Source organism: Papio anubis, chromosome 1, assembly GCF_008728515.1.
Source record: "Papio anubis isolate 15944 chromosome 1, Panubis1.0, whole genome shotgun sequence".
In the NCBI taxonomy this organism is placed as follows: domain Eukaryota; kingdom Metazoa; phylum Chordata; class Mammalia; order Primates; family Cercopithecidae; genus Papio; species Papio anubis.
Genome location: NC_044976.1, coordinates 44,725,014 through 44,749,492, shown reverse-complemented (window position 1 = coordinate 44,749,492; position 24,479 = coordinate 44,725,014). Strand labels below are relative to the sequence as shown.

Here is a 24,479-nt window from a genome sequence, read left to right as displayed (position 1 = left end):
TCTCAAAACAAAACAAAGCAAAACAAAACCACACACACACACACACAAACAGGAAGGGTAATTAACTGAGGGCACACTACAAAATGACAACAGAGCAGGGACTGGAATAGGAGATTTGAATTCCCAGTCTGAGGGGAAGCCAGGAGTCCCAAGACCATAGGAGAGGTATGGAGAGGTCTTGTGAGCAGTGGAAGAGGCCGATAATATACTTTGGAGATTTCAATCATTTGAGGGGGTGGTAGGGGAAGAGAGGGTATTTAGGGACAAGCCATGGACTGAATATTGCTCCAGAAGGACCGGGGTGGGAGTTTCAAAACAAGACTTGAGGAATTTAGGGAAGCAGAGATGATCAATTTGGCTTCCTTCCCTTCCCCAACACAGAATACAAAATAGAGAAATGGCAGGAGTTATTCCAGGATTTGAGGAGGATGCCTCTTTTGCAGGAGGACGCAGTGAACAGTCAAAGTCATCTGACATCTTTTTCCCTTTTTTTCCCTCTAGTATCCCAGTTTCAAGGCCCAGGAAAGGCAGGGACTAACATATGGAGCAGTTACCCAGAGTTTAAAGGGTTAATCTCTAAGAATTCATTCTCTGACACCAGCCACAGCTCTTGTCCCCCTCTCTGGGACCGTCCCCTCTCTGAGCCCCAGGTTGGCAACTTCCCTGAATTTCTTCTATGATGTAATTTGTAATTCGGTAGGGCTCTGGGACCCAGGTTCAGAGACCCAGACTCTGCTCCCTCCTCAGGTTCCAGGAGTCAGGGCTTGCTCTAAGGGAGGAAGTAAACAGGCCTTTCCCTTGCTCCCTCTCCCTTTCCAGGATGGGGCCCAGGAACCAAAGAGCTTCTGTCTTTCCCTGCCACGCCCCCACGCTGTAGCCCAGACAAGGAGATTCCTTGTGTCCCGACCTCAGGCAGGCATCCTTGTGACCAAATGGTGGAAGGCTGGGGACAGGGTGGGGGAAGGGCAGTCACAAAGTCAGAGAGGATGACACCTCCACCATCCAAGATTCTGGTACACCCCCAGAGCTCTAAGACCTTGAGCTTCTCTCTCCCTGGCTCCATCAACACAGGCAGAGAGGCCAGGACTAATCTGCATATAAAAGGCCTGGAGAAACTGAAAAGGCATGGACACACAGAAACTGAACCTCCTGGCAGGGAGATACGGAGTCAGAATACAGGAATAGGGCCAGACACAGCAGCTCATGCCTGTAATCTCAGTACTTTAAAAGGCTGAAGCGGAAGGACTGCTTGAGCCCAGGAGTTCAAGTCCACTCTAGGCAACATGGTGAAACCCTGTCTCTGGAAAAAAATACAAAAATTAGCCAGGCATGGTGATACAAGCCTGTAGTCTTAGCTCCTTGGGAGGCTAAGGAAGGAGGATCATTTGAGTCCAGGAGGTCGAGCCTGCTGTGAGCACTACTGCACTCCAGCCTGGGCAACAGAGGGAGACCTTGTCACCCTGTCTCAAAAAAAGAACAAAACAAAACAGAAAAATGGAATACAGGAATGGGGGCAACACAGGGACAGGGTAAGACAGGGGACCATGGCAGGGTAAGCCAAACAAACTTGAGAGCAATAAATGGAGGCCCCTGAAAGCTTCTTTCCCTAAAAGCAGAGTCAGGAGTGCTGGCCCAGACAGGGATGCAGGGATGGAGCCACAAAGGAAGTGAGATCCCCTAGGATAAAATGAGAACACTCTATTTAAAAAGTAAGAACCTTCTGAAAAGAAGCACAAACATGACAATGAGAAGCTTTCCTGCCAGGAGGGGTGACATGTTCCTGTTCACAAGAAGTAATGGCATGGATGATAAATAATGTGATCTCACTTAGCAGCAGGGGCTCAGATACCCCTATATGACCTACCACCATCCAAGGACCCGTACAAACAACTACCCATCCTGGCAGGAAATGACATCACTCAGCAGGTAGGAAGGGGTGGGTCTACCAGCCCAAACGCTTCTGGGAGGGCCAATCCATAGAGGGTTAGTCCTGAAGGTCCACGTCCCTCCTCAATCCTCCATCTTGGCCAAGAGAAGGGTCAAGGCTTCTAGACTTTGGGTGAAGTAATTATACCCCCATCTCTTCATCTGTTAACTCCAGGGAGTCCTAAATTCCTTAAACCCTTACTTAGCTGGGGCGAGCAGTGAGAGATACTTCACACCAAAAGCCATAGGTCAATCCTTTAGAGTCAATATCTCTTTAGAAATATCTCTAGGGGCTGGGCACAATCCCAGCACTTTGGGAGGCTGAGGCAGGAGGATCCCTTGAGCCCATGAGTTTGAGACCAGCCTGGGCAACACAGGGAAACCCTATCTCTACAAAAAAATTTTTTTGAATTAGCCGGGCATGGTGGTGGATGCCTGTAGTCCTAACTATGGGGGAGGCTGAGATAGGAGGATTGCTTGAGCCCAGGAGGTCAAGGCTGCAGTGAGCTGTGATCATGCCACTGCTCTCCAGCTTGGGTGACAGCATAAGACCCTGTCCCAAAAAAAGAAAAAAAAAAAGAAAGAAGAAAGGAAGAAAGAAAGAAACAGCAAGCAAGCTAGCTCTAGGGACCCAATAATTGACGGATAAAGGCAGAGACTCCCTAGGGACCAGAGAAATGATGAGCCAGGTTTCTATGGTAACTGATTTCAGTGCAGCCTCTTCCTAGTCTCAGACTGAGGGAGAATCAATTTTAGGGGAGACCACAGCTAACGGATAAAAGAGCCACAGGATTACAAAAGGGTGGAAAAGTTGTTACAAGAAGGTCACATCATCCTGGCACTGCTCCCAGAACCAGTGGGCCTCGAAGCCCAGCTTGGCACTCTCATCCTCTGGTGACTCAGGTGGTCCACCTTGAAGCCTCTCCCCTGGGGGCTTCCACACAGCCCTCAAGCTCCCTAGCCTGGTGGCTGTCGCATCCACCTCAGTCCTGGCCCTCTCTCCACCAGCTATAACTTTTGCCCAGTCCATCTCGGAACGTGGAACCCCAGGTGGGCCCTGTTCATCCAGCTCGCTGGGGGCCACTGTGTCCAGGTAGCTGCCAATAGAGACACTGTCCAGCCGGTCGGTGGTGCTGGTGTCTGGCAGGCTGTCCCAGCTGCCTCGCCTTGAGCGGCCTGGGCTCCCGCCTGTCAGGCTATATTGACTGCTGGTGAGGCTGCTGCAATGACTGGTCAACGTGCCCCGCTCCTCTAACAGCCAGCGCACTGCCTCGATGCCCTCATTCAAGGTCACCAGCTGCTGCAGGATCTTCACATCGATGGCTCGCAGGTAAGCCTGGGGGAGTGGGAGAAGGAATTAGTACCAGTTCTGGGGCGTGGGTTTCCCCAGCATTTCTACAGGCCACTACCTTGTGGTTCAGCCAACTATGTTTCACTTGAAGACGGATGGAATTATAACGGCTTGCAGTGTGGGCTTCAGAAGCAGACAGACTGCTGCCTAACATTTCAGCTCTACCACTGATTAGCCATATCTTCTTTGAGCCTCAGACTCTTTGCAAAACAGGATTAAATCACTTACCTCACAGGGTAGCTGTGAGGATTCTGAAATGCTGTCTATTAAGTATTCAGCACAGTACCTAGCACAGAGGAAGGTCTCAGTAAATGTTAAGTATTAAAATCCAGTTCTACTAAGCTTTGAACTTCATATTTAGGGTACCTTTCTTTTTTTTTTTTTTTTTTTTTTTTTTTTGAGATGGAGTTTCGCTCTTGTTGTCCAGGATGGAGTGCAATGGCATGATCTCAACTCACTGCAACCTCCGCCTCCTGGGTTCAAGCGATTCTCCTGCCTCAGCCTCCCAATTAGCTGTGATTACAGGCATGCACCACCATGCCCAGCTAATTTTGTATTTTTAGTAGAGACGGATTTCACCATGTTGGTCAGGCTGGTCTCAAACTCTTGACCTTAGGTGATCTGCCCGCCTCAGCCTCCCAAACTGCTGGGATTATAAGCATAAGCCACCATGCCCAGCCACAGGGTACTGACTATTGAGCCTGCTCAGATTCACCAGAAAGACATAGAAACAAAGAATAGCCAGATAGGGTGTTAATCAGGAAGTAGATTGGGCCAAAAGGAGGCAGGAGCTGGGGAATAAAGAGAGGTAACCTGGTTCCCTAGTCTCTTCAGGGCATTGGTAGCAGCCGCCGAGAGGGGAAAGGGTTGGCCAGAGCTTAGAATGATCAGAATCCCACTGGCCGGGCATTCAGGCCTTCTCCCCTGTACACACCAGTCTACCTGTCTGTACTGGAAGTAAATTTGACTTACAGGGTAATCTCAAGGGTCCGTTCCAGCTCAGATGCACTGTTACCTTCCCTAAGCACAAGTCTGAACCTGTCTCTCCCTGTTCAAGAGCCTTTATGGGCATTGCACTGCCCTTAGAGAGTGCCGAATCCTAACATCTACAATAGCAGGGAACTCTGCCCTGCTCTTAGAGAATGAAATCTAAACATTTTAGCAGCTGGCATTCAAAAGCCTGTAACACTTGGCTCTTGCCCATCTCTATAGCTTCGCCTCTAGCATTCTGCTCTGTGAACCCAAGGTGCTGCCACAAATGACTTTTTAAAACTAGTTTTATTTAGTTTTACTTTTATTATTATTTTTTGAGACAGGGTCTTATTCTGTCACTCAGGCTAGAGTGCAGTGGTACAATCAGGGCTCACTACAGCCTCCATCTCCTGGTCTCAAGCGATTCTCCCACCTCAGTCTCAAGGAGCTGAGACCACAGGCGTGCACCACACCTGGCTAATTTTACTTTTTGTAGAGACAAGGTCTCACCTTGTTGCCCAGGTTGGTCTCAAACTCCTAGGCTCAAAGCAATTCTTCCACCTCAGTATTCCAAAGTGCTGGGATTATAGGTGTGAGCCACCACATCCAGCCCAGTTTTATTTCTAATCAAAGTAACAGATGCACAGAGATTAAAGAGGCAAACAGTTCCACAAGATTATGAACATGAATAGTTCTCCCATCCTGGTCCTACTTCCCAGAAACAACTATAATTATTCATTTAGCTGTTTATTTTGGTATTTACCTCCTAATCTCCATATAACATGCTTATATTGCTATTTCTTGGTATTTAAATTTTAGGCATTTTCTATTGATTTCCCACACTATGTAAGATTAAGGATTTAACTTTCTTTTTTTTCTTTTTTGAGACAGAGTTTCTCTCTTGTTGCCCAGGCTGGAATGCAGTGGCACGATCTTAGCTCACTGCAACCTCCGCCTCCAGGGTTCAAGCAATTCTCTTGCCTCAGCCTGCTAAGTAGCTGGGATTACAGGCATGAGCTACCACGCCTGGCTAATTTTTGTATTTTTAGTAGAGAAAGGGTGTCACCATGTTAGCCAGGCTGGTCTCAAACTCCTGACCTCAAATAATCTGCCCACCATGGTCTCCCAAAGTGCCGGGATTACAAGGTGTGAGCCACCACGCCCAGCCAGGATTTAACTTTCATCCCACTCCCTACTCCCCTGCCATACAGATACCCTTCCCAACTTCCATCCTCCTAATAGGTAATAAAATTACTCAGTGTTTATTAGGATTTGGAAATGCTCTTCACAGCTAAGCCATGTAGTTTACTATAGTTACTGTTTATTTCTTACGACATTTTATCCTTACAATTATTATTATTATATTGCCTAGTTTGCTATGTAGTTATCAGTAAGTCAACCTCAAACACTCCTTCAATTGTCTGAATTTCCCTATGCAGGCTTTCGAATGCATCACATGTTCTATCTATTCTATCTTCTGAGCGGCATCTCTTAAGGAGCCCTCTGCTCTGCTTCTATCTGTCATTGCTGCAAAATTGCCCTCCAGGGATCTCCCTTCATTATTATCTTGGGAATTCCTTTGCCTCTTTCCTTAGCTGGATCCCTTGTTTCTTAGATTCCATATCTTCTTTTTTCATTTACTCCTTCATTTGGATGAATGGTTCTCTCCCTCTAGTAGCATCCTGAGAAAGTTGGCATAAGAGGTAAATTTACTGAAGCTATGCATGTTTTAAAATGTTATTACACACCCATAAGAAATAATGAAATCATGCCCTTTGCAGCAATATGTATGCAACTGGAGGCTATAATCATAAGTGAATTAATGCAGGAGCAGAAAATCAAATACTCCATGTTCTAACTTATAAATGGGAGCTAAACATTGGGTACACGAACATAAATATGGTTAACGATAGACACTGGGGACTATTAGAGGAGGGAGAGAGGTGGGGGCAAGGATTGAAAAATTAATTGTGGGTACTATAATCACTTCCTGGGTGATGGGTTCAACAGTATCCCAAATCTCAATATCATGTGATATACCCATGTAACAAACCTGAGCAGGAACCCGCCTCCGAATCTAAAATAAAAGTTGGGCTGGGCATGGTGCCTCTTGCCTGTAATTCCAGCACTTGGGGAGGCCAAGACAGGAGGATCTCTTGAGTCTAGGAGTTTGAAACCAGCCTAGGTAACAGAGAGAGACACTGTCTCTACAAACAATTTAAAAATTAGTCAGGTATGGTGGTACATGCCTGTAGACCCAGCTACTCGGGAGGCTGAGGTGAGAGGATTGCTTGAGACTAGGGGGTCAAGGCTGCAGTGATCCATGATGTCACCCAGCCTGGGTGACAGAATAAGATTTCTCTCAAATAAAATAAAGTAAAAGTTGAAATTATTTTTAAAAAGTTATTAATCTTTCCTCACACTGTTGATACTTTGGCTGGATATAGAATTCCAGGTTGAAAATAATTCTTCCTCAGGAGTTAAGGCATTGCTCCATTGTCTTATTTTATTTTTGAGACAGGGTCTTACTCTGTAGCCCAGGCTGGAGTGCAGTGGCACAATCATGGCTCACTACAGCCTTGATCCCCTGGGCTCAAGCAACCCTCCTGCCTCAGCCTCCTGAGTAGCTGGACTACAGGCACATACCTACACCTGGCTAATTTTTTAATTTTTTTTTTTTGTAGATGGGGTCTCACTATGTTACCCAGGCTGGTCTCAAACTCCTGAGCTCAAGGGATCTGCCCACCTCAGCCTCCCAGAGTGTTGGGATTATAGGCATGTGCCATGGCACCCAGCCTCCATGTCTTTCAATGTTCAATGTTAGCCTTTAAAAATCTAATGCCATTCCAATCCCTGCTTCTTTGTATGTGACCCTTTTCCCATTCTTGCAGGAAGCTCTTAGGATCTTCTCTTTGTTCCCAGGGTTCTGTTTTTACAGCAATTTGCCATGGTGTGGGTTCTTTTCATCTATTGAGTTAGCCACTTGATGGGCCTTTTCAATCTGGAAACTGACGTCCTTCAGTTCTGGGAGATTTTAAAAAATTATTTCTTTGATGATTATCCTCCAGTATTTTTCTGTTCTTTCTGGGAATCCTATTACTTGGATAGAGGGTGTCCTGAACTGATCCTCTATTTGTTTTTTTTTTTTTTTTTTTTTTAGACAGAGTTTCGCTCTGTCTCCCAGGCTGGAGTGCAGTGGCACCATCATGGCTCACTGCAAGCTCTGCCTCCCGGGTTTCACACCATTCTCCTGCCTCAGCCTCCCAAGTAGCTGGGACTACAGGCGCCAGCCATCGCGCCCAGCTAATTTTTTGTATTTTTAGTAGAGACGGGGTTTCACCATGTTAGCCAGGATGATCTCAATCTCCTGACCTTGTGATCCACCCGCCTCGGCCTCACAAAGTGCTGGGATTACAGGTGTGAGCCACCGCGCCCGGCCACATCTCTTTCTGTATTTGCTCTAGTTTCTGAAATATTTCAACTTTATCAACTCCTTTTTTTTTTTTTTTTTTGAGACAGAGTCTCACTCTTGTCACCCAGACTGGAGTGCAATGATGCATATCTTGGCTCACTGCAGCCTCTGCCTCCCAGGTTCAAGCGATTCTCGTGACTCAGGCTCCCAAGTAACTGGAATTACAGGTGTCCGCCACCACATCTGGCTGATTTTTGTATTTTTAGTAGAGATGGGGTTTCACCATGGTGGTCAGGCTGCTATCGATCTCCTGACCTCAGGTGATCCGCCACCTTAGCCTCCCAAGTGCTGGGATTACAGGAATGAGGCACCACATCTGGCCTATTATCAACTCTTCAGTTTTTCTTTTTTCTTTTCCCCACCATGATGTGTTTATTTCGAAGTGTTGTTTCTACTTATTTGAATGTTTTCCTTTTTTACAGCTTCTTGTTTTTGTTCATGGCTACAATATTATCTTTTATCTCTTTAAGGATATGCTTAATGATTTTTACAAGTTCGTATCTCTCTGTATTATCTCCATTTCATTCAAGTCGCTTTTTCTTTTCCTTTTTTTTTCTTTTTGAGACAGAGTCTCATTCTGTCATCCAGGCTGGAGTGCAGTGGCACAATCTCGGCTCACTGCAACCTCTGCCTCCTGGGTTCAAGCAATTCTCGTGCCTCAACCTCCTGAATAGCTGGGATTACAGGTGCCCACTACCACGACCAGCTAATTTTTGTATTTTCAGTAGAGATGGGGTTTCACCATGTTGGTCAGGCTGGTCTCAAACTTCTGGTCTCAAGTGATCAGCCCGCCTCGGCCTTCCAAAGTATTGGGATTGCAGGCCTGAGCCACCATGCCTGGCCTCAAGTTGCCTTTTCCTATTTATTTAGGTCTATATAGAGAGTCAGATGTCTATGATCTTTAACTGCTGCTCACACTTCAGAGTGGATCTCTGCAATGACTAGAAACTGTGTATGTATGAAGCTTGCCAAATCTGAGCCTCACTACAGGATGATCTGATTGGGCTGTTTAATTGTAGGTCTAAAATCTGTATCTTTTTTTATTTTCTCTTGAGTTAATCATATTCCCCATATTATACCACTCTAGAAAGTATAATGTAAGCAAGGCTGCCAGTATCTTAGGAGTCAAGTAGGGGTAAAGGCTTGGAGAGGTATTTCATGATATTTAGTACTTTTAAAAGTTTTTGTAGAGACAAAGTCTCTCTAGGTTGTCCAGGCTGGAGTGCAGTGGCGTGATCATAGCTCAGTGTAGCCTCAAACTCCTGGGCTCGAACTCCTCACCTCAGCCTCCCAAAGTGCTGTGATTACAGGCGTAAGCCATTGTGCCTGGCCGTATTTAGTATATTTTTATTTAGTCCCTCTTGTCTCCAACTATGCTCAGTGTCTTTTAATCTACAGACCTTCTGTTCTATTCTATATATATATAAAGTGATTCATCACTTAACAACAGGGATATGCTTAGAGAAATGCACCATTAGGAGGTTTTACTGCTGTGCAAACATGAGAGTATAAATGCACAAACTAGATATTTTAAAAAATTTATATACTTTTTAAAATATGGAAAACAAAATGTCCCAGCACAATTACTGAGCATCAATCCCTACTTGATATGCTATGCCAATATCAAGTGCCATATATCATATTTGTGTATGTGCTGCATTATAATCTTATGAAATCACTATGGTATATGCTGTTCATCATTGACTGAAACATCATATAAATATGTGTATATATGTGTGTACACACTTATATACACACACAATGTTTTATACATATATGTGCATATATACACATACATGATAAATGTTTATTTGACATATGTAGTCTATCATTGATCAAAATGTTTATATGGTAATCCCAGCACTTTGGGAAGCAAAGGAGGACAGATCACTAGAGATCAGGAGATTGAGACCATCCTGGCTAACACGGTGATACCCCGTCTCTACTAAAAATTAGAAAAAAAAATTTAGCCAGGCGTAGTGGCAGGCACCTGTAGTCCTAGCTACTCAGGAGGCTGAGGCAGGAGAATGGTGTGAACTCGGGAGGCGGAGCTTGCAGTGAGCTGGGATCGCGCCACTGCACTCCAGCCTGGGCGGCAGAGCAAGACTCCGTCTCAAAAAAAAAGAAAAAAATTTTAAAAATTAGCCGGGCATGGTGGCTCTCGCCTGTAATCCCAGCTACTCGGGAGGCTGAGTCAGGAGAATCACTTGTACCCGGGAGGCAGAGGTTACAGTGAGCTGAGATGGCACCACTGTACTCCAGCTTGGGTGACAGAGCCAGACTCTGACTCAAAAAAAAAAAAAAAATTACATGGATGTTTATATTTTATATGTGGTCTGACATTGACCAAAACATCATTATGTGTGTATGTGTATTTACATATACAGGTCAGATCCCGCAGGTCACACACACACAATAAATGTTTTTTTGTATTTGAAAAATGTTTATTGAATTATTCAGGAAATAACTGCTTTATTCACATCTATGATAAACCAGAGTAAAACCAAGTATTAATATTTGTACATTGAGGCCCGGCGCAGTAGGTCACTCCTGTAATCCCAACACTTTGGGAGGTCGAGGCCGGTGTATCACCTGAGGTCAGGAATTTGAGACCAGCCTGGCCAACACGGTGAAACCCTGTCTCTAATAAAAATACAAAAATTGGCTATTGTGGTGCACGCCTGAAGCCTACTCAGGAGGCTGAGGCAGGAGAATCGCTTGAACCCAGGAGACAGAGGCTGTGGTGAACCAAGGTCACGCCACTGCACTCCAGCACAGGCAACAGAACAAGACTCCGTCTCAAAAAATATATACATATATATTCGTACATTGAGAAAATTAGGCACTGGAATTAAATGGACCTAGATTTGAGTTCCAGTTTTGCCATTAATGAGCCATATGAAATAAAAATTTATTTATTCATTTATTTATTTTATTTATTTATTTTTTGAGACGGAGTCTTGCTCTGTTGCCCAGGCTGGAATGCAGTGGCGCCATCTTGGCTCACGGCAAGCTCCGCCTCCTAGGTTCACGCCATTCTCCTGCCTCAGCCTCCCGAGTAGCTGGGACTACAGGCGCCCACCGCCACGCCCGGCTAATTTTTTGTATTTTTCGTAGAGACAGGGTTTCACCGTGTTAGCTAGCACAGTCTCGATCTCCTGACCTCATGATCCGCCTGCCTTGGCCTCCCAAAGTGCTGGGATTACAGGTGTGAGCCACTGCACCAAGCCTAAAATTGATTTCTTTAAACCTTCATTTCTTTATTATAATATGAGGTACTCTCTAAAGGTATGTCATGAGACATCAAAGGAACATATTAACATGAATAGCATACCATCTGACAAGTATAATACTGTAAATCAATACATAGTAGGCTATTTGGCTCTACATATTACTATGGTCGACTTATTTACTACATGTGATGTGTGTGTGTGTGTGTGTGTTCAGGTTTTCATTCAGTTTCTGGCTCATGAGTCCCATAGCCATTGTTACAGTTTTTGTTATAATGCTGGGGCACTCAGAAGTAGGCTTCAGGAAACAGAGTCTCTTTCTGACCTTCTCCTGCTCTCCTCTCACCTTCCCAGAGTAGAACTCCAATCTGATTGTGGGTCATAAGACCCCCATTCCAGAGAGGGTCCTGACTCACACCCTGGAGGAAGAAATGCCACAGAGAGAGGCCAATAAGAATCTAAACAGACAGGCTTTGCTGGATTTAGATCAGACTCTTTTTGTCCAATTACATTTTGATATGGTTGTCCATGTTTCAATCGTGGACAACCAATAAAGTCTCTTTAAAAGGCCCAAAGGACCAGGCACAGTGGCTTAAGCCTATAATCCCAACACTCTAGGGGACTGAGGTGGGAGGATCACTTGATCCCAGGAGTTTGAGACCAGCCTGGGCAACATAGGGAAACCCTGTCTCTATCAAAAAAAAAAAAAAAAAAAAATTAGCTGAGTGTGGTATTGCACACCTGCAGTCCTAGGTACTTAGGAGGCTGAAGTGGGAGGATTGATTGAGCCAGAGAAGTATAGGCTGTAGTGAGCCGTGATTGTGCCATTGTACTCCAGCCTGGGCAACAGAACCAGACCTTGTCTCAAAAAATAAAAAAAGGTCCCCAAGGACAGGATTCAGGGAGCTTCCAAGTAGCTGAACAGATGGAGGTTTCCGGAGGGTGGTGCACCCAGGGAGAGCACAGAAGTTCCACACCGCTTCCCGTATGCCTTGTCCCATGCATCTCTTCATCTATATCCTTTGTAATATCCTTATAATAAACCAGTAAATGTGTTTCCTTGAGTTCTGTGAGCCACTCCAGCAAATCAATCAAACCCAAGGAGGGAGTCATAGGAACCCCAATTTGAAGCTGGTCGGTCTGAAGGTCAGGAGGCCTAGACTTAACGACTAGTGTCTGAAGAGGGGGACAGTCTTGGGGACTGAGCCCTCAACCTGTGAGATGTGACACTGTCTCCAGGTAGACAGAGTTGAAATTAAATGAGTAGACACCCAGCTGGTGTCTGCTGCAGACCTGATTGCTTGCGTGCTGGTGGGAAGAAATCCTCACATATTTTGGGGTCTTCTTTATTAATGATTATTGTTGTGTCATATTAAGTGAAAAAAACCACACAGTTTAGGGTTTTCTAAACACTATGGCAAAAGCATACAACAAAATTTATACCTGAAATTGTGTTTTTTGTAAGAATATCACAACTCTAATTCAATTAAACAAATGACTATTGGGTACATGGATTTGCTAACAATTACAAGATAATGGAGAAATTGTCCCTGCTTAATAGAAGCTTGCAGTCTCAATAAGGGGAGATGAACATAAATAACTGAGATATCACAGACTGTACAGACTATTAATAACCTGATAAAGGAGATTATCTTCAATTATTTCATCCTGGAGACAAATATATGAACAGTGAAAACAACTGTCCTAGTCCATGACCAAACTAAATACCTTAAACAAAGCTCCTCATACTAAAAACACTTGTCCTGCTGTTTTCCTCTCCCTCCTTTCCTTCCTTTCTGCCTCCCTCCATCCCTCCCTTCCTTCTTCTTTCCAAAATTTACATCTACAGCTGGGCACGGTGGCTCATGCCTGTAATCCCAGCACTTTGGGAGGCTGAGGCAGGTGGGTTACCTGAAGTCAGGAGTTCAAGACCAGTCTGGCCAACATGGCAAAACCCCGTCTCTAATAAAAATACAAAAATTAGCTGTGTGGTGGAGGATGCATGTAATCCCAGCTACTCAGGAGGCTGAGGCTGCAGTGAGCTGAGATTGCGCCACTGCACTCTAGCCTGGGCAGCAGAGCGAGACTCCATCTCAAAAAAAAAAAAAAAAAAAGAAAAAGAAAAAGAAAAAGAAAAAAAGAAAAGAAAACAACAACAACAAAACTTACATCTCCAGTCTTCTGCTAGACAAAGAAGTAGCTGGCACCTGGTTGCACAGTTAGGGAGGGGATCTTAGAATATGACTTTTTTTTTTTTTTTTTTTGAGACGGAGTCTCGCTCTGTCGCCCGGGCTGGAGTGCAGTGGCCGGATCTCAGCTCGCTGCAAGCTCCGCCTCCCGGGTTCCCGCCATTCTCCTGCCTCAGCCTCCCGAGTAGCTGGGACTACAGGCGCCCGCCACCTCGCCTGGCTAATTTTTTTTTTTTTATTTTTTAGTAGAGACGGGGTTTCACCGTGTTAGCCAGGATGGTCTCGATCTCCTGACCTCGTGATCCGCCCGTCTCGGCCTCCCAAAGTGCTGGGATTACAGGCTTGAGCCACCGCGCCCGGCCTAGAATATGACTTTTAAACATTCAACAAGCCCTTTTGTTTTCAGCCCCAGTTGTGCCCCCAGTTCCAGAAATACCTAGTGCTTCCAACCCCTAAGACCTTTAAGGGTTTTTCAGTATAAAATGTGTTGCTTTGGCAGGGTGCAGTGGCTCATGTCTGTAATCCCAGCACTTTCAGAGGCTGAGGCAGATGAATCACCTGAGGTCGGGAGTTCAAGACTAGCCTGACCAACATGGAGAAACCCCATCTCTATGAAAAATACAAAATTAGCTGGGCATGGTGTCACATGCCCATAATTCCAGCTATCGGGAGGCTGAGGCAGGAGAATTGCTTGAATCTAGGAGGTGGAGGTTGCGGTGAGCCAAGATCATGCCATTGCACTCCAGCCTGGGCAACAAGAGCAAAACTCTATCCCCTCCCCCCCAAAAAAAGAAAAAAAGTGTTGCTTTTCAGTTTTCTCCACTGCTGGCTTGGGACTGAGCATTTTTTAGGTCTGAGTTAGTTACCACTCTTCCTTCTGCATTTCAGCTTCCAAAATTTTGTTCCTATTACCTTGTCTCTTATTCTCATTGTCACAAGGGCTTCGTGCCTTTTATTTATTTTATTTATTTATTTATTTCTTTTCAAGATAGAGTTTTGCACAGTTGTCCAGGCTGGAGTGCAGTGGCGCGATCTTGGCTCACTTCAACCTCTGCCTCCAGGGTTCAAGCGATTTTCCTGCCTCAGCTTCCCAAGTAGCTAGGATTATAGGCGCGCCACCACACCCAGCAAATTTTTGTATTTTTAGTATGAGGTTTTAATATGGGGTTTCACCATGTTGGTCAGGCTGGTCTCAAACTCCTGACCTCAGGTGATCTGCCTGCCTCAGCCTCCCAAAGTGCTGGGATTACAGGCATGAGCCACCGTGCCCAGCCCTCAATCTGGTATCTTGAACTGGAATTCTCACTGATTTTATTCATTCTTCAAGCCCCAGCACAAATGCCACCTCCTAGAGGAAGTCTTCCTTGCCCTTCCTGGAGATGGAATTAATCCATTCTGTTATGGAACCAATATTTATTGTTTTTTATAGGTGTGGCACTATGTTCGATGAAGAAAGAAAAGGCATCATTTCTTACCTTCAGAGGGTTCGTAATCTAGTGGGTAAGATAAGACAACGAAGCAAGCACTTAAAATTCAATGTGGTTGGTTGGGCATTCTGGCTCAGCCTGCAATCCCAGCACTTTGGGAGGCTGACACAAACGGACTGCTTGAGGCCAGGAGTTTGAGACTGGTCTGGGCAACATAGGAAGATCCTGTCTCTATTAAAAAAATAAATAAGGGCTGGGCACGGTGGCTCACGCCTGTAATCCCAGCACTTTGGGAGGCTGAGGCGGGCGGATCACGAGGTCAGGAGATCGAGATCATCCTGGCTAACAGGGTGAAACCCCATCTCTACTAAAAACACAAAAAATTAGCCAGGTGTGGTGGCGGGCGCCTGTAGTCCCAGCTACTCAGGAGGCTGAGGCAGGAGAATGGCGTGAACCTAGGAGGCGGAGCTTGCAGTGAGCTGAGATCACACCACTGTACTCCAGCCTGGGCGACACAGCAAGACTCTGGATCAAAAAAATAATAATAATAAACATAAAAATAAATAAGGCTGGCGTGGTGGCTCACACCTGTAATCCCAGCACTTTGGGAGGCCGAGGCAGGTGGATCACTTGAGGTCAGGAGTTCAAGACCAGCCTGGCCAACATGGTCTAACCCCATCTCTACTAAAAATACAAAAATTAGCTAGACAGGTGCCTGTAATCCCAGCCACTCGGGAGGCTGAGGCAGGAGACTCACTTGAACCCAGGAGGCGGAAGTTGCAGTGAGCTGAGATCACGCCATTGCACTCCAGCCTGGACGCCAAGAATGAAACTCCATGTCAAACCAAACAAATAAATAAATAATTTTAAAATGAAAAGTTCAGTGTGGCAAATGCTAGGGGAAACAACTGCTACACATAGGACTGTAGACACCTAGAGGGCCATAACCTAACCGGGTCAGGAAATGCTTCCTAGGATAAGGGACATGAGCCAAAAACTGAAGGTTAAGAAGGACTCAGCTAGGATGGGCGCAGTGGCTCACACCTGTAATCCCAGCACTTTGGGCGGCTGAGGCAGAAATCACTTGAGGTCAGGGCTTCGAAAGTAGCCTGGCCAACATGGCAAAATCCCGTCTCTACTAAAAATACAAAAGTTAGCTGGGTGTGGTGGCACATGCCCATAGTCCCACCTACTCAGGAGGTTGAGGCAGGAGAATTGCTTGAGCTTGGAAGGCAGAGGTTGCAGTGAACCGACATTGTGCCACTGCATTCCAGCCTGGATGATGGGAGTGAAACCCTGTGTCCAAAAAAAAAAAAAAAAAGGACTCAGCCAGACAAAGAGGTAGAGAGAAGCATGTCAAGCAGAGGAAACGGCCTGTGCCTCCTTCCAGTCTGAAGTCGCCTTTCCAGAGCACAAACCCAACCGCATCACTCTACCGTCAAGACTCTTCCAGGAGGCCCTTCCTGGGTTCTACCATCTCTTATCATCCTGTACTAGAAATGTTCTTCTGTCTCTCTCCTTCCCTAACCAGACTGTGAGTTCCCTGAGAGCAGATCCTGCTCAATCCATTTCTGGTACTCGGCCTAGGGCTAAGGAGGTCACATTCAGTTCTGTGATTCTCTTGCCTTTACTATCCTTGACCCCTTTGATGGTTCCCAGGATTCAGGGGTCTGGGTTGTACTGTGTTGCTGGGAAATGAATCTGAGAGCAGATTCTATAATCCTGTGACAGTGGGATTCCCTGACTGTGACAGCATCACTCCCAGAATAGAAGAAAGCAAGGCTTTCTTGCCAGAAAAAGAAACACTCTTTTCACACCATCTCTTGAAGAAAATAGAGTATAGGATAAACAGCTCAGGAGAGAGGCAGCCTCAGAGGCAACTCCAACCCCATTCTCCTTCCAAGGAGATTCAGGCTCCCTACTCCTCTCCTTAACATCTACATATCAGACTCTGCCCAGCGCTGGGGTTCTGTATGGTTTCCTCATTGCTTAATCCAAAACAGGCCCTGGGGTAAAAGCCTGGAAATCCTAGTTGGAGCTCCTAGAGCAGGGACTATCAGAATATTGTTACTACAAAGGTTCTTACGATCATCTGGTTCCACAGTCCCCATCTCCCTCTACTCCCTCCACCAAGAGGAAGAAAAACTGAGGCCAGGAGAGAGAGAGAGTACTGCTCAAGACCACAAAACGTTTCAGAAGCAGAGCCAAGACTTGAACCCGTGCCTTCTTCCTCGCCTAAAGCTTCTTCTCAAACTGCCTCTGTGGAGGTGGGTTGTCATAGCAACAGTTCTTTGGGTGGGAGAACTAAGAAGAGGTTGCCACTGTTTCCCATTCCCACATATCCCAGTCTGGCTTGTTCACTCAACCTTTGAATGGTGGGTAGAGGAAGAAAGCAGGAGGGATGAGGCGGACTGACCTTGGCCTCAAGGGTAGGCCTCCCCGCTTTGTGCAAGGAAAGCTGAGAGAGGAACAATTGAAGGACAGTCCTTAGAGGGCTTGAACCAGTCCTGCCTTCATTAGCCCCAAGGGAAACCCCTTGCCCCACTGCTTGTCCTTCCTGGGTGCAACCCAGTAGGCAGGGCAGAGCACAGGAAGAGATTAATATTAATAATATCCTGTCCTGAGGAGGGAGAAAAATAGGATGGGGATCTCTCCTCGTTCTGGCCCCAGAAGGCTCCCTCCCTTGTGCCCTTTCTCGGGCAGCCTCAGGCCCCAGGCAAGCAGGGTCAAGAATACAGAGAGACAAAATCAAAAGTTAAATGCAGCCCCTTAAAGTTTACAGATCGTTTCCACCAAGGCAGAAAAGAGAGCCAGAGAGACTAGGCGTGGCTCTTCCACTGACTCCCTATGTGAGTTCAGAATCTGCAAGCATGTTTTATCTGTAAGATGGGAGAAATGATGACCAGTTTTCTCATTTCAATGACATAAAATGTGTTTAGACTATCTGGCACAAAGCAGGTCTCAAAGGTAAAGATGCAAAGTGCAGTCAGATTATCTGGGTTCAAATCATGGCCGTGCTTTTTGTGTGATCTTGGGCAGTTACTAAACTCCCTGTGCCTCTGTTTTCTTTTCTCTTTTCTTTTATCTTCCCTCCCTCCCTTCCTCCCTTCTTCCCTTCCTTCCCTCCTTCCCTCTCTTTTTTTGAGACAGGGTCTAGCTCTGAGCTCTGTCACCCAGTCTGGAGTGCAGTGGTGCGATTTCAGCTCACTGCAACCTCCTCTTCCTGGGCTCAAGTGATCCCCCTGCCTCTGCCTCCAGAGTAGCTGGGACTACAGGCATGCACCACAACACCCATCTAATTTTTGCAGAGACAGAGTCTTGCTTTGTTGCCCAGGCTGGTCTCAAACTCCTGGGCTCAAGCGATCTGCCTGCCTCGGCCTCCCAAAGTGCTGGGATTACAGGCGTGAGCCACCATGCCCACCCTGTGCCTCAGTTTCTTCATCTATAAAATATCACTTACTTAACATGGGTACTGTGAAGATGAAGAGAGTATCAAGTAAAGTGCTCAGCAAGCTGCCTGGCACATGTGCTGGGTGAAAGTTAGTTTTCAAAGCAACTAGACAGTCTAGGTAGGCTCTTACTAGGCCTTGAGCTAAAGTTTGTACAGCGAGACAAAGGCAAACCCCTGCTTAGGTGGGGACAGTCACAGCCTTGCTCTGGAGAATTTGGCACTCACCTCCAACCTTCAAGGCCAAGTGCACACTTGGCATTCAAGTCCTTCTCCCAGAGGGCCTTTCCTGGCTGCTCCACCCACCAGACTCTCTTCCCAGTCTCTCAGCTCAGGCATTAGAGCCCTAGCTGGTCTAAGAGCCCCCATGACTTCCTTCCCCTGCTCCTTCACAGACCAGCTTGGCACAGGCTGCGCACACAGTGGGGATCCAGAAAGACTTATTAGCTGACATATTCACTGTGGGCTCCTGGTTGTAAGCCAGGAAGCTGATAGCAATTCCTCAGTTCCCCAGAACTGGCTGCAAAGTAGTGGCAGGTGTAAATCACCCACTTCACCGGAATCAGGGCCCTGAGGAACCTGCCAGGGCCTTGGCTGCCCTTTTGGCTCTGAATCTAGACCAGCAGCAACAGAGAAAGGGGAAGGTTGCTGTTTCCTCTTCTCCCCAAGAATGTGCAGATGAGATCCAAATATCCAGTTTACCTGGGAGATTGGGTGGGAGGAGACTGAGTCTGAGGTGAGGGAATCAGCACCAATGGTGCGGTTACTCTGTTCCTGCTATGGGTCTAGGAACTTTCCATTATTTTAAGTAGGGCTGGGGGATGTAGAGGAAATGGAGAAGGTTTTCAGTGCCCCTGGTCCAGACAGTTTACAGCAGATAGGCCCCTTTACCCACATCTTTTCTGTGCTGAACACTGCGGGCCTCACAGGAACTAAACCCTTTCCCGGTTAGCAGAAGGAGAAAAAACCGGCTGCCTTACAACGGGGACTGGGGGGGAATAGGTGGCCCATACGGGCGGGGGGAATTTGTGCTGCGTTGGGTTCTCAGTACTTCCCAGTCCTCATCTCTCTCCTCCCAATTATTTGGCAGGAATAACTTCCAAAACCCACGGCTCCCACCCCAATTCCTCAGGACCTATCAACACCCCCACTCACTCTTGGGGGACAATTAATGGATGTCACTCCATCTCCACCCCAGCGTTTACAGATTGATCTGGGAGGGATTCTGAGCAGTTAGGTGGAGAGTTTTAACTACCTCCTCTCCGGCTTAACTCTGGGAGCATGAGTTCGTCCCTCCTGGCCCTAAACTGGGGACTCGTCCCCTTGGCCCATGGAGTCTGCACTCACCAGCTCCATCTTCAGCGCCATGATCTTGTCCCCCAAGTCGTGGCCGGTGCTAGGCGTCCCTGGGAGCAGCAGGGCGCCAGAGGTTCCTAGGTCACACTCGCCTCGCAGCCCACGGAGCAGCCCTTCAGGGGTCTTCCTGCCCACCTTACCCTCCACATCCCGCAGGTCAGGCGTCTGGGACTCCACGGTTCCCTCCATGCGGGCCCAAGCCTGAAAAGGGCTGGGCAACCGGACGCCAGGGACCGGCTCGCGGGGGTCCTCCCTTCGCCGCTGCTAAAGCGGAGCAAAACCGGTGGGTCCCCGCCCGCGCGCGGCGCGTTCGGCAGGAGGGTGCCGTAACACTCAGAAAAGCCGCGCAGCACTGTCTGTGGGTATATTCGAGTGCTGCGCACACAACCTCCGGCCCTGGATTGCGTGGGGCTGGGCGGTTCTGGAGTTGGACCTGAAAGAGCACTCGGAGACCTCAGCGCCTTCGCCCCACCCTGGCACTGAATCCAGCCAGGCACACAGCAGGCGCCCAATACATGTTTGCAGAATGAAGTCTAAGCAGCTTCAGTCAGAGATGTGGGAGTTTAAGGAACAGTGGTAACAGAGAGCTGCAGAAGGCTTGGAAGTCTTCCTGGAGCAGAGGAATTGGGTCTAAAACGATGGCTGGATTTTAGTCAGACACACACACAACACCCCAGGGGCTAGAATTCAGACTAACGGAGTAGAAAGGGGCAACCAGTATTGAAGCTGAAGAGGTCCACATTGAGCTTACAAGCAAGATCCTCCTCCTTAAACTTGACTGTGCATATGAATTATCTGCGGATCGTATTAAAATGCAGTTCTGATTTTGTAAATCGGGGTGGGGCCTGAGATCCTGCCTTTTTTTTTTTTTTTTTTTTTTTTTGACAGAGTCTTGCTCTGTTGCCCAGGATGGAGTGCAGTGGCACGATCTCGGCTCACTGCAAACCACTGCCTTCCCCGGTTCCAGCAATTCTCCTGCCTCTGCCTCCTGAGTAGCTGGGATTACAGGCATGCACCGCCACGCCCAGCTAATATTTTTGTATTTTTAGTAGAGACGGGGTTTCACCATGTTGGCCAGGCTGGTCTTGAACTCCAGCCCTCAAGTGATCTGCCTGTCTCGGCTTCCCAAAGTACTGGGATTACAGATGTGAGCCACTGGGCCCCGCCAAGATCCTGCATTTCTAATAAGCTCCCAGGTGATGGCCATGCTGCTGGTCCACGCTTCAAGTAATAAGGGACCACACTTTGATAACAAGGTTACAGAAGATGGTTCTGAGATGTTTGGGTTTTATTTAACAGGTAATGAACAGTCATGAAAACTTTGGTTTGTGTAGGCTTTTAATTCAAGTAATTCCAGCCCGTGGTTGCAGAAGGATTTACAATGAGAAGATCGTTACCCCTGCCCTACCCTTTCACACCTCTAGGCCCACTCCCAATTGGCAAAAAGTAACTTTTAGTTTTTTGGGGGTTTTTTGTTTTTTGTTTTTTTTGGTGTTCATACCCGTAATGTTATTGTTTAGAGTTAACTAAAAGTGGTTGCCAACTGGGAGTGGGCCTAGAGGTGTGAAAGGGTAGGGTAGGAGTAAATATTTTCTTATTGTAAATCCTACCACTACTTTTTTTTTTCTTTCTTAGAGACAGAGTCTTCCTGTGTTGCCCAGGCTGGACTCAAACTCCTGGGCTCAAGCAATCCTCCTGCCTGCCAAGCAACTGTGACTACAGGAGTATGCCACCATGCCCAGCCACACTGCTTCTCAATTTTAAACATTCAACTGCTGTTTATTATCATATTCAGATAAATATGGATATATGGGTTTAACTCACACTCTGTAGTTCGTTTCCCCTACTGGCACTATTTATTTCTCTCTCTTTTTTTTTTTTTTTTTTTGGTCACCCAGGCTGGGGTGCAGTGGCACAATCTTGACTCATTGCAACCTCCCCTCCCGGGTTCAAGCGATTCTCCTGCTTCAGCCTCCTGAGTAGCTGGGATTACAGGCACGTGCCACCATGCCCAACTAATTTTTGTATTTCTAGCAGAGATGGGGAGTTTCACCATGTTAGTCGGGCTGGTCTTGAACTCTTGACCTCGTGATCTGCCTGCCTCGGCTTCCCAAAGTGCTGGGATTACAAGCGTGAGCCACTGCGCCCGGCCTGGCACTACATATTTCTATCACTCTTTTTAGTTCATCTAATGGTTACCTTTGTAATTAATTTTTTAAAAATTATGTAGATAGAGTCTCGCTATGTTGCCAGCCTGGTCTTCAACTCCTGGCCTCAAGCAATTCTCCCACCTCAGCCTCCCAAAGTGCTGGGATTACAGGCATGAGCTACCATGCCTGGCCTACCTTTATAATTTTAAGTAACATCATTTTCCTTGGTACTTTTTGATCCATGGAAAGGTTTTAAGTTAGAGATAGAAAAAACCTTTGTCTTTTTTTTTTTTTTTTTTGAGACAGAGTCCGGCTCTGTCGCCCAGGCTGGAGTGCAGTGGTACCATCTTGGCTCACTGCAACCTCTGCCTTCCAGGTTCAAGCCATTCTCCTGCCTCAGCCTCCTGAGTAGCTGGAATTACGGAATTACAGGAGCCTGCCACAACACCCAGCTAATTATTGTAATTTTAGTAGAGACGGGGTTTCACCATGTTGGGCAGGCAGGTTTCGAACTCCTCACCTCAGGTGATCCACCTGCCTTGGCCTCCCAAAGTGCTGGGATTACGGTCATGAGCCACCGAACCTGGCAACATTTGCCTTTAAAAAAATCACTGTGGATTTTGCAAGGAGAAAAGGATAGGAGGAGTAAAAATCTAGAGTCAAGGAGACTGGTTGGAAAGCAAGAAACTGAAATGGCCTACACCAGGGGCTGATTGTGAGGCTGAAGAATAATTAGACTAGAATGGAAGGCTCTTTAGGAGGTAAGACTGACAGGACTAGGTGACTGGTTACATTCATTTATAGTGGCATTCAATAAAAATTTGTTAAAAAATACAAATGCATGATTTCAACAAATGTTGTGGAGAGCTTACTATGTGTCAGTCTTTGTGCATGGTGTAGAGAATACAATGATGAGCAAAACATACTTGGACTGGTCACTGGAGACAGACAAGGAGTCAAGGGTGACTCCCAGCTGTTTGGCCTGGTGCAGTTCACTGAGGAGGGGAACCCACAAGAGATATAGGAGTGAAAGCAAATAATTCCAGAAGTTGTGCTGTTGCATTAGAAGGGCCTGTGAGATGTCCTGCTGGACATCAGGCAGCCTGTAGCTCAGGAAAGAGGTTAGAACTGCCAATGTCAGTTTGGGCATCTAGACTGGTAACAGAGGTCATGAGAGAATGAGATCTTCCATGAAGAGTCAGTTTGAGGAGAAAGGAGGGTCAGGAAGGAACCCTAAGGGATATCTTTTAATTATTTAATTATTATTATTATTTTTTTTGAGACAGAGTCTTGCTCTGTCACCCAGGCTGGAGTGCAGTGGTGCGATCTCAACTGCAACTTCTGCCTCCCGGGTTCAAGTGATTCTCCTGCCTCAGCCTTCTGAGTAGCTAGGATTATAGGCGCCCATCATCACACCCAGCTAACTTTTGTATTTTTAGTAGAGACGGGTTTGGGCAGGCTGGTCTCAAACTCCTGACCTCAACTGACCAGCCCACCTCGGCCTCCCAAACTGCTGGGATTACAGGTGTGAGTCACGGTGACCAGCTGGGATATCTTTTTTAAATGCTAATAAAATGTGTTGGTTTTTCTTCTATTCTTATACATACTTACTAGGAAAGATCATCTATTTCTTTAACTCCTAAGACAAGTACTGTTAACATTTCATTTTGGGGGATATTACCCCACCATTCAGGAAGCAGATGGAATATGGAAAGCTCAAAAAAATCTAACTGGTCTTCTGGCTTCCTCTGTCTCCTTTCAACCCATTATCCACAAAAAAAGTAAAGGTTCTCTTAAAACATAAATTGGATTATATTGCTCCCCTGCCTAAAACTGTTCTATGGCTATCCACTTCAAACAAGCATCACCATCACCTAGAAACTTCTTAGGAATGCAAAATCCCACCCTGCCCCAGACCACTGAATCTAAAACTCTAGGGATGGAGCCCAGCACCTCTGTTTTAAGAAGTTATCCAGGTGATTCTCATGCAAGCTAAAGTTTGAGAACCATTGTGTTAAGCTAAGTGCTTTGTATGTATGATATTATTTAAACCTGGCAACTCTTCTGTATTGTTGCCAGCAGAGTGCGGTGGTTAAGAGCAGAATCTGGAGCCAGGCTGGATTTCAATTCCACCTCTCCTAGCTTTGTGACATTGGGTCTTATTTCTTTATCTGTGACAGGGATAATAATAACGCCCATAGCCGGGGTGGTGGTTCACTGCCTGTAATCCCAGCACTTTGGGAGGCCAAGGCGGTCGGATCACTTGAAGTCAGAAGTTCGAGACCAGCCTGGCCAACATGGTGAAACCCCGTCTCTACCAAAAATATAAAAACTAGCTGGTGTGGTGGCGCACGCCCATAGTCCCAGCTACTCAGGAGGCTGAGGCAGGAGAATCGCTTGAACCCAGCAGGCGGAGGTTGCAGTGAGCCGAAATGGTGCCACTGCACTCCAGCCTGGGCGACAGAGCGAGGCTCCGTCTCAATTTAAAAAAGAAAGAAAGAAAGAATGGTAATGGCGCCTACCTCATGGGGTTGTTGTGGAATTAAACATCATCAGTAAGGTGCTTAGAACAGTGGCAGAACCTGGATTTTAATCTCCCTTGGCCTCCAATGGCTGTGCATGCCCCAGGACCAGGTAACGGCCTTGTCCAGGAGGGGTATGGGGAGGCTGGTGTGTGTGCTGTGTCCAAGGGTTGCAGCCCCTCTGACCCTGGCGTGCCCTGTGATCTGGTCCAAGGTGCTAGGGCTCTGACTGGAGTCGGGTTTGCCATCGGCGGTGCTGGGGAGCGGGCTGCTCTCGTGCAGGCAGCAACACCAGCCAGCCGGGTTGAGAAGCTGCCTAGCACTGTCTGAGCATTCGCCTTAGTCGCTGGCTGCTGACACCCGACGACGCTGCCGCCGCCGCCCTAAGCACCGCCCGTCGCCCTCTCACCCCGCGGCGGCGGCGGCGGCGGCGGCG

At 46.9% G+C, this 24,479-nt stretch overlaps 1 protein-coding gene across 1 annotated transcript; it reads right to left on the bottom strand.

Annotated features, from left to right (window-relative positions):
- Positions 1-2,629: 2,629 nt before the first annotated feature.
- On the bottom strand, positions 2,630-20,016 carry LURAP1 (leucine rich adaptor protein 1). Its single transcript, XM_003891809.5, has 2 exons — positions 19,363-20,016; positions 2,630-3,262 (listed from the first exon to the last, which is right to left on the bottom strand). The coding sequence occupies exons 1-2, from the start codon at positions 19,558-19,560 to the stop codon at positions 2,741-2,743; spliced, it is 720 nt and encodes a 239-aa protein (XP_003891858.1). The 5' UTR covers positions 19,561-20,016; the 3' UTR covers positions 2,630-2,740.
- Between the last annotated feature and the right edge of the window lie 4,463 nt (positions 20,017-24,479).

What these genes read in the sequence shown, in the direction of transcription:
- LURAP1 (XM_003891809.5), bottom strand. Translation starts at nt 19,560, where the DNA reads ATGGAGGGAACCGTGGAGTCCCAGACGCCTGACCTGCGGGATGTGGAG. An exon ending in TGGCGCTGAAGATGGAGCTG is followed by an intron (nt 3,263 to 19,362) that starts GTGAGTGCAGAC and finishes CCACTCCCCCAG; the next exon opens with GCTTACCTGCGAGCCATCGA.